This window comes from Puntigrus tetrazona, chromosome 17 (assembly GCF_018831695.1).
Source record: "Puntigrus tetrazona isolate hp1 chromosome 17, ASM1883169v1, whole genome shotgun sequence".
In the NCBI taxonomy this organism is placed as follows: domain Eukaryota; kingdom Metazoa; phylum Chordata; class Actinopteri; order Cypriniformes; family Cyprinidae; genus Puntigrus; species Puntigrus tetrazona.
The window spans coordinates 19,252,990-19,267,763 of record NC_056715.1 but is presented as its reverse complement, the minus strand read 5'-3'; the positions used below and the strand labels follow the sequence as shown (position 1 = coordinate 19,267,763).

Here is a 14,774-nt window from a genome sequence, read left to right as displayed (position 1 = left end):
TATTCCTGTTTTATTATATATATGCACTCACTGAACGTTTTAGCGTGACACTGTTCATTTACAGACTGTTTATTACATTTAAAATGGGCTGGGTAGTAAAAATCACACACTGAAATACAAACGGGCAACAGCAATAATTAAAATGTGAACATTTATTTTTAAGCAAGAACTATGACTGGAACTGAACAGCTGGGATGTTTCTTTGGAGACAGATTCAATCCAGCAGTAAGGTAAAAAAAAATAACCGTGGTAAAAATGAAAAATAACGCAATAAAATGCAAAAATCATTTTGTGTATTCACAACATTCTGGTCAAAATTTGAAGCCGTAAAAATGTTTTATTGCGATTTCTATTTTTTAATTTTTAATTAACAATTTCGAAAAAATGTATCATACAGACCTAGCTTGTGTTCACTTATATTTAATTAGTGTGAACGGACGAGAGTCCTGTAAGGCCCAAATCAGGGTTTCTGTGGGTCTTCATTCACCCTTTGGCAAATCTAAAAAAAGTCTAAAAAAGGTCTTAAATCATAGCACAAAGTCCTACATTGATAGTCATAGCATTAAATGCTGCATGCACTGCAATAAATGAATGTCTTCTGCAGTTTCTTATACATTATACTTTTATATTTACATTTAGAGAACATGTGTGAGCCATGCTGACAAAATGAGTCTGAATCAAATTTTGAACTAGCGGTAAAAGAAGTGAAATGTCAGTTTTGGTTGAATTCGTGGTGGTTTAATAATTATGCAAGGTCATATAGTGATTTTAGGTTTTAATAAGATTAGTCATGTAGGCATGACCTGGCTGTCATGGTGTCTTGGGTCAAAGTCTGCTGGTTTTAAAGCAATTTAGATTGTCTACCATCATTATGTGCTGCTTTAAGAATTCATGACTCTGCTTGTGTGTGTGTGTGTGTGAACACCTGGTATTTATGACGTTATGGATAGGAAAAATGTCCCCAAAGGATAGGATAGGAATACCAGTAAATTTTGATCTTTTGGGGACATTTTTAGGTCCATACAGGATAAAACATTTCTGATACTCCTAAAAATACCAATAGTTTCCTGTAAGGGGAGGTTTAGGTGTAAGATAACACATACTGTACATTCTGTACAGTATCAAAATCATTACACCTATGGAGAGTCCCCATAAAACATAGAAACGCAATGTGTGTGCGTGCATGAGTCATAGGGCATGGTAATTATTTTATTTATTTTTATACATTTAATATTTGTATTAAAGGGAACCCTAGGCTTAATGTAACGTAAATTATGTCCTTCACTGAAATATGTAGAAGAAAACGGTTGAATGGTTTTTGTTATTAAAAAAGTTAACATTAGTTTATTTTTGATAACATAAAATGGTTGCATTCGGTGACCTACACAACTCAGAATACACAACTGATATTTTTTTAAATAACATGCAAGCGTAACGGAACTTATACCAAAGCGCCATTTTGGAGAGTATCTGCCTGTAATCCTTTAAGGAAGTCAGGAAATGGTCATATCACATTAACAGAAACGCTGTCAGAAATAGGATTACAGCAGTCCAGCTGTTGAAAGAGTGAACATGAAATGACCTTTGGTACGGTAGCGTTCACGTCTCACGCTGGTGTTGACATAGCTCTTTGACGTCTGTCGTTGGATGTTACCCATCTCTCTCGCTCACTCACAAACACTCAGGCAGACCTCTTTTTTTTTTTTTTCAGTGAGTCAGTGTGTTTTCTTGGGCAGCAGGAAGAGGGCCGATACAATGAGGGTTGAAAAGCAGAGCATGTGAGAGAGTCTGATAAGAGACAACGCCTGTGCTGTTACTGCTGTTCTTCTGCCCTGGACCCCTCCGTGTCAACTCTTTCATTAGCACACCGCAGTGATGCCAAGCTTGGGCTACTTGGATGTTTCGACGCTACAATAACCTCGAAAGTGGCATATCGTGAAAATCCGTGTTTAAGTGCTATAATCAAGTTCCCAGAAAACATGACAAAAAATAGTACATTTTTAATTCTTTCATTTTTAACGATTTTTTCCGAAAGCGACATCAATGTGCCTGGAACAGGTTTAGGGTTGGGTTAAAGTGTAAGGGATGGGTCAACAGTGTGATATAATTACATATAGGTATTATGTAAAAATATAAGTACAACGTAAAACCCTGTATGTACATAATAAGTGCATTGTATCAAATTATTAATTTAAATGTAAGCACAAAGTAGTTACGGCCACCTAATAATCTTTCAGTTTTTTTCATTGTAGATTTTTTTGTTAGTAAACAACAATAAAAAATGCATTGCCTATAAATTGTCCATTCTGTTTAAATCTGAAAATATTCGCAATGTTTGCTGCTGATCGTACTTTATATTACCAGCAAATCGTTACCAAAATATTCTGAATATTCTACGTATTTCCCCACCATACAGATTAAAGAGCTTATGATCGATGGAGGAATTTAAAACCATTATTTGCAACCATCATTTGAGCCCAGAGAGTTAATTCTTAATATATATCTTTGATATTTAATAGACACAGACATGGTTGGAGTGAGAAGAAAGGTAGAAAAGCTTTCAAATGAATCATAATACTAATACTGCTTCTGGCCTGTAGATCCAGCTTAATGACAGGTTTAGAAATAATAAAATAGCTCACCCTGATAGGTTTGCATTTTGCCATTATTTAGGATGTGACTACTTTAATCAGCCGTGGACCTTCTCTGGGCAAACCCACCCATCCCAATATATTATAGCTTTTACAGCTTTTTATGGTAATATCAACGCTAGAGATGTCATTTACATCTAGATTTTCTGATACTTTTTCTCAGAAATTAATATTCAGTGGGCAATTACCTAAAACACAGCGTCCTGTCCCAGCGCTATGACTTCATCCACATTTGTCAAATGGGTGTTCTCACAGCTCTGTCAGACTGGCTCCAGGCAGAATATGATTTCAGCCATCAAATCCATTCCTTGTCATCATCTATCATCTGTCCCGGCTGCTATTAAAAATCAGGCCAGTGCCACTGCTACAAATTGGTTGCAAATGCCAGTGTTTCCCTGGAGCCAGTCTAACAGCTTTGGACTGTTTTGATTGCTTTGTTTAGAAAGAGGAGGTGAGATGTGAACATCAGTCTCTTAGGGTTGCTCTGAAATTATCCTGTATTAATATTACCGTATATTATCATTACTATTGTCTTACTTTTTTATTTTATCTCACAAATGAACTGTAAAATCACAATATTACCATTTATTAGCTTTTTTTTTTGGCGCAAAAGACCTTGCGCTTATCACTTTGTCAAATCCATGCCTTTTAAAAATTCATAAAAATGTAACTGAGCAACTGACAGTAGCTGCGTGGAATTTGAAGCAGAGCTCCTCGTCTCTCAAGAACATCTCATACCATGAAGCTGGATATGTTTGATGCTAAAATATATATATTAATAGTATAACTGTTTTTATATTAACATTGTTAATATTGAGGTCACATGATATTCTTCAAGTAATTGTGCCAAAGTGATGCTTCATGAATCAAAACTCTGTAAATTAGTTTGAAAAAGGATCGAACGTGTTAAGAGTTTTACTGCCTCTAGTGTTCATCAGCAATGTTTCAGTTTTGCCTCACGCTTTAGACTTTGAACCGTGGCTAGCAAGTAGATAGTGCTTCCAGCTCTTCTCATATTATGAGAACATAATATTCTGCAGTTTATTTACTAATATTTTAAAGGGATAGTTTACGCAAAAATATCAATGTTTATCTGCTCACCCCCAGGGCATCCAAGATGTGGGCGACTTTGTTTCTTCAGTAAACCACAAACAGAGGTTTTTAACTCAAACCGTTGCTGTCTGTCGGTCATATAATAACCAAAAAAACACAAATTAAGACTCATGGTGATACACCGAGGTGCTAAGATATGAAAAGATCGCTTTGTGAACAAAACTGAACGGTATTTATATCATATTTTACCTCTTATACACCACAACTGTCCTCACAGCATCCAGGATGTGACGCTGGAATATAGTTATCTGTACATAGATTCCTCATTAGAGACTGTTTCTATGGGCCGCGATACATAAGGATCTACGTATATATCTGTGTAAACCTGTGTTCCAGAGCATGTTGACGCGTCACGTTTCATATGAAGAATGAGCTAAAGATGTATCAAAGTTAAACAAATAATATAAATACTTTTATAAAGACAGCTTTGCCACGTATCTCCACGAGGACACGTAGCATTGAAGTCGGTTTTGTCTGTGTATGTTTTTTTCTCGGACGCTTCGGATTGTTTGCTGCCCGTTGACTTCCATCATACGACTGACAGACTGCAACGGTTTGAGTTAAAATACTTCATTTGTGTTCTATCGAAGAAACAAAGTCATCTACATCTTTTGCTGTTTTCGGCAGGATAATTCTTAGTAAAAAAAATTATTAGTAAAATCTTTGATATAATAATGAATTTACAATTTCTACATGCACAATTATATATCGGATTTATTTTTTATTTGTATTTAATTATACAATGTAAGATTTCATGTCATGTACGTATTGGACTCATTGTCTAATTCTTCATTTTCTGTTTGTTTTCTCCACAGATATTACTGACAGGAATGAACTGAAGGCATTTTTTGAAACCAACTGCTCACAGATTTATTTTATCTTCTATGAAAATTTCATTACACTGGAAAGCAACTTAAAACAAAAAGGTAAGATATATGTTTGTATGCTTCCTGGAGTTTAGGACACACACACAATGTTAATTTTAACCTTATAATTATAACCTAATATTATGAGTAATGTTAGAGAGATTGCACCCTGTATAGAGAATTTTATTTTTTTTAATTTAATATATACTTGATAATGGAATATTTCTAGATGAATCAAGCACCGTTGAAGTGATGTAAATAAAATAACACTTAAAAAGTGTTACAAGAGCAAATTGTACTATTGCTATCCTTAAATCAAAATATAGAAATCTGTATGCAAAAATAAATATGCAAATATCATCTCTCATCGATATATATAAAAAGAATTACAACCAACAAACAATAACTGATGAGACTGATGCACAGTGTTGGACTTTTGCTTAAAAGCAATGACATTTGGATGATATTGTGCTTAATGATTATAGTATATTGGATGCATCTCTAATGTAGTTCATTCCAAATCTGTCACATATTGTAAAAATGTACGTTTCGGTTTTATGCTATATTGGAAGATATCTTGCTCAGACAGAAAGCCGGCTCACAACGGTTTTAAAAAAAAGGAGATTTTGAGTAATGCAAAAAAAAAAAAAAAAAGGAAAAATCTGATTCAACCGTACATTTGCTCATTCTGACGTAACGGCCCTGCCTCGCTGCTGCCTGCATGCCCCCTCATGTGAAGTTAATGAGGCTTTTGTTTCTGTTAAGTCCCATCACTGACCAGAGTGGTTTTCAGTGAAGGTCATCTGCACTTCATGCTGAAGCACAATTTTACAGTAGACGTTTTTGTCTGGATGAATTATCATAGCTCCTCATCATTTCCCTGCATATCAAGAGAGGGATTTCATGATTCAGCAGTTTTTTTGACTTAGAAGTCAGAGTTAAAATCCAGCGATAATATGCATCAGTGCACTATAGTGACAACATCAGCTTTCTCGTAAAACGAAGTATGATCCTAAATATAACCTGTGACGCTGTATAGGAGCAGACTCCTCATCCTAAGCATTAAGCCTGCTGCTTACTTGCATTAAGGCTTTTGATTTTTAGATTATAATGTTTCCATTCAGCCTGTGGTCTGGCTGTAGCACTATTAGCTGTAGCTTAGCATAGATCATTGAATCTGATTAGACCAGCAGCATTTCGCTCAAAAATGACCAAGATTCCAGAATGAGAGGATAGTTTCTAGTTGTATCAGCCTTTCATCGGTCTTAGTACACGGTATAACTATTGAAGAGTCAAGTTTTAAACAGGAAAAATATTGAAGCTAAGCTAAGCTACAGCTAAACCTGGAAAACTGTTTAACTCTAATGGAAAATTTGGAAGTTGGAAAATGGGCCTATCTTTAAAAAAAGTGGCCTGTTTCTTTAATTTGAGTCATATATACATGAGCTTTTATATTAAAGTGTCTTACAAATTGTCATTGAGCCCACAATACAGAATAAACAATAAAGTTTAGTGCAAAGATTAGAATAGCAATTTAGAGCAGAGGTTAAATGCTGAAAAGAAGAGAAAGAGAGCAAGCGATAGATTGTTTACACTGCAAAAAAAACCCCGTTTTTGAAAAATGACTTTTATTGAGTTGTGGGCTGCATGCAAAACCTAACAATGTGACCACTTTAACTCACGAACAAGTCCGTTCTTTTAATTAATTATTCAAAATAGTTTAATGAACTCATGCTATATCATTTAAATCAGATGATTGGGGCGGTAGGTTATGCCCATTATTACTGTGAATTAAATGTTTTTAATTAAAGCGTATTTGGATGAAAACCAAGTGCTTTGGCTGTGTTTTAAATAACCAAGCGCATCCTACATGAAACTAATCCGATATTTTCCGTACATAAATGTAATATTGCAACTTTTTTCTGTCTGCTCATAATGACAAAAATGTAAAAGTGAACTTGAGGTAAGTTAAGTGTTAGTCTTGAACTGTTGTTGTGGATGAACTCATCCCATAGCATCATATAAAAAAATCACAAGCAACCAAAACACAAAAAATTGTTACAGTAGCCTTTTCATTTTCATTTTATAATAATAACAACGTATAAATCAAAACCTAACATTACTGAAAAAAATGTTGAGCAGGAAGTGGAAGGACTAGGCAGATCCAATCCAGATTTATGTCAGCTTTTTTTTTTTCTCTTTCTTTTTTTTATGTATATATAGCAAGCAGTGGCTGCTTTGTTGTTCTTATTGATGCTGATCAGATGGTCATACAACGAAATATTATTTTTAAATATTTTTAAAATGATGGTGGTCGCAGGCAACTTAAGAAAACTGGTGGCAGGCAAAGAGTTAACTATATTTTAATCCATTTTAACCAAGACATCCTTATTCTTTCTAGCATCCAGGGAGATTAAATTTTTTTTTTTTGCTAAAAGCATTTGAAGAAAATGTGTTATCTTCAATTATCAACAATTACATTCCATACGAAAGGAATTGAAGTGAAATAAGCTCCATTAGATAATCCGTAAGCTAACATGAGCAACAATGAAATTGTGCTGACTATATTATGTGTTCCAGACAAAGCCATCGTTTCGCTTGAATTATGCAACGCTAACCAGTCAGACGTCAAGGTCCTGTGCAAAATGCAGTCGTCAAACAATCATCACTGTCAGTTTTAAGCACTGGGTTCTCATTCCCATCCCCGATTCATTAAAGACTGAATATTTCATATTACCAACATGCTTCAGCAATCCAACGCCGTAGATCGCTACTGTATAGCTAACTGCAGCTACTGAATAGACACCAAGAAAGAATGAACGCAATCTAATTCTGTTGCTTTCTTTCAGGGAACAAATCTCAACGGGAGGAGCTGGACTCCATCCTCTTTATTTTTGAAGTAAGCCTTTTCTGCATGCGTTCATCAGTGTTTAATGTGGTTTGTTGCCGAAGAGCTGTGCGGATCTGTTTATGTCCGTTTCACCTGCAGCTCTGAGGCGGTTTTGAGCCGAAGATGTTTTTGTGCCGCTCTGCCCAGAGCAGGTTTTTCCACTCTCTTTTGTTTAGTTTTTTTTTTTTTCTTTCTGGAGGTGCTGTCCTCTCTGTGTCTTTTCCTGCCTGGCTGAAAAGCAGACTCTAGTTTGCAATACAAATAGGCAGGCAAGGCATTCTCTGGTTTCATTTGCTCAGGGTGGTGACAGGCTTTCTTTTTTTGGGAAAAATGGTGTCAAACGGAGTTTGTGTTGCGTAAACAGAAGTCGCCTAGAAAAGTCACCCTGGGAAAATGCCTTTTTTATGCTTAATCAGAAATCATTTGAGTTTAATTAATTATATAGTCAGTGGAAAAAGCTGAAGGACGATAAATAGGCTTCATTTAATGTTGAATAGAAACTTTTGTATTTAATTTTGACATGCGTATTAGTTAAACGATCGATTGTTAGTCAAGAAAAACTTGATGCATTGACACTTCTCTGATGTTCGGTTTTTATGATCCACTGGTGTTCTAATATATAAATTATAAGATATAAGTTAATCTAGCTATATGTGTAAAGGTAGATATTCTGTAATTAGAGTTAATTGTAGAATCAGTTGATTCTAAACACTGTCAGTTTCCGAGGACCGGTGTTGTTTACACGATAAATGCCGAACATCAAGTGTTGTCCTCACGTCAACAAGAATAACGTTCTAGTATATGTGCAGCCTTTTGAACTTTATTTTATGTTCGCAAACCCATGCGGTCCATGCAAACTCACTAGAAAAGTTTGTCTTTGTCCAGTGTCCGTGCTATTTCTCCCTAGTCGTTACGACTGACTAATATTCGTTATGCTCTTTTAAACTGCAGTTTTTTTCCTAACCTTCTCAGTTTGAGTCGTTGTCGGTGGCCTCAAAGGTTTATTAGGTGTTTTTTCTAGTCTAAAGATGAGGCCCGTATTCAAAAACATCTAAAAGTAGCTCCTAACTTAGTGATTTATGGGAAGCTTAGAGAAAAAAAAACATCTTAAAACGGCTGTTGTCAGCAGTCCGTCTCTGAACATAAGTTTTTATGAAAAGTTTCATGATAATTTCCCTTTAATTCAATTGCGTCCTGCTTTTTATGTACAATTGAAGCAAAACATGATATCGAGTTATTTGATATCCATTTTTTGTTTAAATATAACAGCCTTTTTATATTGTCCATTCCCTAGTCAAAGTAGTTTTGTGATTACAGTAATTACACAGATGAAAAGTGATATTCAAATTCACTTTTTAACAAGATTTTTCTCTCAATAAATTCAATTTGCCGGTTATTAATAGCTAGTAGGTAGTCTTTAAGGTATTCGGTAGGATTAGGTATATAGAATAAGGCACTAATATGTGCATTATTACAACTAATAAATGTATTATCATGTAAATCGTGCATCTCATGCTAATAATCAACTAATAGGTGTAACTGTAAAACAAAGTGTCACCGAAAAAATCTAATAGATTGTATTGGCATCACTGGCATCCTAGTTTTATTACTATGATTTGGGGCAAGCAGATTTCCTCACATAGTATTTGGGTAGGCTTGATGGACTCCTTCAGAGTGCATACTTTTATCTATTTACTCCTAATTGAGAGTGTTTTTTTAGTTTTTAACATACCAGTCATGCTTATATTAGATGGAAATGTTCTGATGAATCCTGTTAAATTTCACCTGAAAAATAAAATGCAGAATATTATAGATATAACGTATTTGGATGCTATTGTTGTGTTATATTAGTACTATGCTATTACAGGATAAATGGTAAGCGGACAAAAAATGTCAGCTACAAGCTTCAAAATATCTAATCATCTGGGTTTTTTTCTTGACGGCAAAAGAGAGGACCTTGTTCTCACACTGAACATCTCGTTAGCTTCAAAATTTCTCGTGCGCTTTTCACGTTGGCATCGGTGTGCTGCGGCTGCGTGGCGGAGCGCCTGTGTACGGCGACAGCAGGAGAGGAGCCATTAGCAGACTCACGCTGTGGCAGCACCACACTGTTAATGCAGCATGAAAGCTTCACAACCTCCATCTTGCACAGGCCCGTCTCCACCGGCACGTACTCATTCCTCCCCTGTCCTGTCATGGCTGTTGTTTTGTGTTGTGTCCGTGCTGGAAGGGATTACGGAAAACACCTCCATGTGGTGGGTGTCTGACCCCCTTTTTTATGGGTCGGTAGCGGAGAGATGATCGCTCAGGCTGCTGTCAGGCAGGGGGTGCGGGGGGCTGGTATTGTTCTCCTCCTCCTCCTCCTCCTCCTCCGTGCCTCTCTCTTTGTGTCTGGCACCATCGAGACATCTAGCACAGTCGTGGATTAATACCGCATTCTGCTGTGTGCCAGTATGTAGTGAACTGTTTGCTCCTTGTCAACGTGTAAGCTGAAGATCATGATTGATGACACAGCAGCAGGATTATTCTCACACTAAAACTACAATTTTGTCGCATGAAAGTGAATAAACGTTTAACTAAATTAAAATCCAGCATTAAAAAAGAAACGGGTCCCCTTAACTCAGAAACGCATGAAATGGCACTATAAAAATCATCCACCCAGTCAATGCAACAAAAAAGATTCATGTAGTCTCAACATAAATTAAGTGAACCTGAATCTTACATGTTGAACTAGAGGCGTCCGGGGCTCTATGTTGTGATATTTCACATGCGCGTTCTAGACGGGCTGTCAGTTAATGTATTTTCACGGCTGTGTCACAAGATGGCAGCAAGAAACTGTCTTTGAGTGAGATTTTAAACCGTTCGTTCAACTACACATTCGAAAATGCTGATTCGTTCATGAAACGTATCGTTTCAAATCAGTTTAACTCTGACCAGCAAGGCATCGACGGCTTAAGTGGAAATCTGCTGAACCTTTGTACAAATCATCATGGTGCGCATATTTTCATTGCTGATATTTAGTAGCCTACACGTGCACAAAGTGTAAAACAAGAAGTGAGAGAACTTACGACAAAGAAAACATGCAAATAGCGCGGTTGCTGATTTGGGTGCATTCCAAGATCAGGTCTGTCCTCGACTGAGGAGTTTTCTGGTCAGCTAGTAGCCGTTCATTTTAATTGTTTTAAGTGTTCAAGCATATGTGTAAAACCACATCACATCCGCCGAAGTAATTGCTGTGAATGTGCCGGTGAAAAACAGTAAAGAAACTGCATTTTGATATTTTTATCAACTAGTGCTTTCTTTGCTCTCTTTGTTCTCACACTAGTGATGAGCCTGTATGCATGTTTCATACGGATATAAGATTATTTGTTTTAAATTTGAATTAGTTCATCTGAAAGTAGACATTTCACTCTCTATAAGGCTTGGGCAATATATTCATGCGCATCTCATCAAGTCATCTGTTTTCAAATGGAGTGGCAGTTAATACAGAGAGCTGCTGATCACTGACAAGATGCGCAATATCGCATTCAGTTCAGTTTTTTGCCACCTCTGTACATTGCAAATATATATATTTAAAAAAAATACTGATTACATTTGCTCGTAATTTGTTCTTCTAGTTTAGTTGTTTTAATTAGAAATTTCGAATGAGCTCAGTAAAATACATTTTTGAATTTAACATAAAACACAACACTTAATGAGCAAATAGTAAATAATTACAGTAGTTTTCAGCTGAAAAAAGCCCTCATTATACAGTTCACGAGCGGCTTCTGGAGGCGCAATCATTGATGTCTTGAGATGGGGGTTTTTGACACTTGAGGCTGCGCGCTGCACAGTTCAGATGTGCATTTAAAATATAGACAAATAATGTGTATATAAAGTCTAAACCAGGCTTATTCACATTGACATTCACAACATGACCTGTGGTAGCGATTTAAAGCAACGTGGACCCAAAAACGATTTTTTCAGAGCTAAGCAGCTTGATGCAAATATAGGGCAGTATGACAGCTATAACAGGCAATGTGGTCTGCCACCTTTTAATACTTGTTTAATACTATACATCTTTAACCAAAACTGTCCAAGCCAAGGCATTGATGGTAGCTTGGTTTTGTTGTTTCCATTGCTCTGTATTCTAGGTCACATACGCTTAGTCGCACAAATCACAGCTCTATATTGAAAATATCCTTTGAATCTGAATCACACAGCATTTCTTCTTTTAGTGTGGACAGACAAGTAAAGTGCTAAAAACACAATTAGGACACTCCGTGTGCAGTGACATCAAGGCATGGCTGCGTTTCATTTGTCTTTGTCATGCATCTCAGCGCTGCACGATAAACAGATCAACTTTCTCGCCTTTTTCCCGGACTCAATACAGCCACTACGGTCTGTAGTTAACTTGAGCATTCTTTTGTCTCCAGCGTGCACCGATCCTGGCTGCTCATGAAGCTCCTTGGATGATGAATGAGAGCACTGTTATCACCCTTGATAGTCATTAGCTTAAGGCAGTTCCTTTGGCATCCAGATGGGCGCATAATGGCGGCTTCCTCTCCGCCCGCAGCTCACTGTGAACTGCCCATAGACCCATCTCCCGCTTGCAGGTGCCACACACACACAAACACACACACACACGCACGCACAAAGAGCCTCTTATAGAAGAAGGGTGCTGGTTGGCTCCAACAAGACACATTTGCATGGTGTTTCCATCTCCTCCTAAAGCTGTCCTACCCAAACGTTTCTCTTTAAAGCCAAATGAAATCTGAGATCTTTATGACTAATCAGCCTGAAATGTTAGCTATAATGAGAAAAAAATATTTAAAACACAAAAGCAGATGATACTGAGGGCAGATGCTTTTGAAGCATCAGTGACTGAATGTACCACATTCTATGAGATTCAAAGTCATATGGTATGTCTCGAGTGAGACAGAGATATTAAAGTTTTTCTTGACTGACATTTAAAGCAACCAGTCACATTGTTTTGTTGAGCCCCATGTTTATGGGTATGAAAATGTAAAGTTGATGCTAGTATGGCAACATTGCTTTCCTGCACATTTGCCAGTAGGCTGTGAATGAAGGTCTTTGAATCCAAACAATGTAGATTTGCAAATACATAATGAGTTAATTTCTGATTACAAATCCCATTACATCATACTCCACACTAAACACTATTCATCTAGTAGATGAATATAAGGCACTGCTTTAGTTCCAGGACTAAAAGTACTGGGGAGATTTTGCACAACATTCGGCAACGACGTCGTTTGTGCATGTTGTTCAACAAGGGAAACACAATGTAAAATAAAATAAAATTAAAAATTAAAAACAGTTACCAACAGGAGGACAGAGGACGCTGTGATCGTAGCTGTGTTTTTTTTCTGACAGAAGCAGAAAATGCTGTAGACATAGTTTTCAGGTAAATGCCATTTATAAAAGAAATTAATTGATACAATGTTTACATCGTATGTTTATAGATAGTTTTAAATCATGAAGGGTGAGGGTGTTTTCGCACGCATTTAGGCGATCAGCTCACACTTCCATTACCAATAGTTCCTGGAACTATTTTAGACCCTACTCTGAAGTAGGAGCTAATTTAGTTCCTTCAAACCGAATTCCTGGGACGAAAATCGTTCCAAGGTCCTGCGATGTTCACACGATAAAAATTGGGTAGTTCCACAGTTTGTTTGGGTACCATGTGATGGTTCCTGCTTCGCAAAAGGCCCTATTGGCATTATTACAGGTGTCCCATATCTGTACCTGAAAGGTTTTTGCCAAACCTGTGTTGTTTGAGTAAAATGTTGTAAGATTAATGGCAGAAATTATGGTTTTTATTTACTTCAGAAAGATATTTTTTTCACACAGAGATTAGTAGGTCTGTTAGTAAAATATGTTTGTTTTAGCAATCTTTGTTGCATTATGTTTGCTAACATATGTTAACATATCTTAATGCCATTTTAGATATTGGGTCTTAACAAACGTTTATTTTGCCATTTTGCCATTTTTATTGTTAAGGCAATATATGGGTTGTTCCAGAGATATTGGTGTAATAATGTGGCTCCAGGCATGACTTGTTAAAAATGTACACATTTTCAGTGGTCAAAAACCAAATGTGGGTCAGTTTACAAAAAAAAAAAATATGATACTTCTTTTCTTTTAAAGAGGAATGTCTGAAGAACAAATAATGATGAAACTAGAGATGTATCTTGTTTCCTACTGTCAAGACATGGGCATTGAAACTACTGTCTAAGTGCCATAAATATTCTTTTTTCAAAGTTTGCATACCTATAACTGAATACGTATTAAAGATATCACTAATATAGACTTTATTTTACCAAGTCTACAGAAACCCATTTACAGAGTGCATAGAGGATAACCTTTATGTGATCTCTTGCTTAGAGGAGATTGTTTGTTGTAGAACTTCGGCATCTGTGAGAAACTTGTTGGATTCCCTGACCTGCTTTTCCTGGACTCTGTGGTCTCAGGCCGTTCTGTCAGTCATAATCAGACCTCTGATCCCTGAATCACCAATCTCATGTCCTGTGTGCCTCCTTCCTGAAGCCCATCTGACTGCTCTAACCCTGGGTCAGTGCTATCCCTCAGCTTCGCTTTTTTTTGATGACTGAGTCTCTAGTGAATAAAGGGCATTTTGCTGATGGACATGTTCTTCTACTTTTATCCGTTGTGGAGCCTTATTGAAGCAACTCTGACTACTCTGCAAAATATGGTTGTTTGGTTGAATGGTAAATATGGTTATGTTCATAAACTGTTATAGGTTGCTGAATGAGAGCGGCAGCCAATCTATATAACTTACTTGGCTTGGACCTTTCACAACAAAACAAGGCATATAACAGAAAATGTATTGAATTTAGACTGACTTTACCACACAGAAATTTGAGATGATGTTGTTGTCAGTCCCCAACACGGTGTGCACGTAGCCTGAAAATTGTTGATAGGTGATATGAATTCCAACTAAAGTATTGGTGCAGTATCATGAGAAAAATTATCTACCAATTTATGATTGAATCAGCATAGCCCTAATATGATGAGAGAGTCTTAATGTAATATATAATATAAACTCCTCTACCAAATGTTATTAGAGTACGAAAAGGATATCCTAGTGAGAACACAATTTTCTCATGAGCAGAGCCGATTGGCCATCAGTGATGTCAATTTAGGCTCATTAGTATGCAAATGGACCAAAAAGGTCATAAATAAGAGAACAAGTTGCTCTCTCTATCTCAATCACTCACTTCCTCTCTGTTTGTA

General features: G+C 36.6%; 1 protein-coding gene across 7 annotated transcripts in view; it reads left to right on the top strand.

Moving 5' to 3' along the window:
* Positions 1 to 14,774, top strand: part of ralgapa2 (Ral GTPase activating protein catalytic subunit alpha 2) — a 132,284-nt gene that overhangs the window by 14,693 nt on the left and 102,817 nt on the right. For all 7 annotated transcript variants that reach the window (XM_043262784.1, XM_043262781.1, XM_043262783.1 and 4 more), the window contains exons 2-3: positions 4,580 to 4,690; positions 7,480 to 7,529. In XM_043262784.1, the coding sequence (XP_043118719.1) occupies positions 4,580 to 4,690; positions 7,480 to 7,529 (161 nt within the window). The remainder of the gene's footprint in view (positions 1 to 4,579; positions 4,691 to 7,479; positions 7,530 to 14,774) is intronic.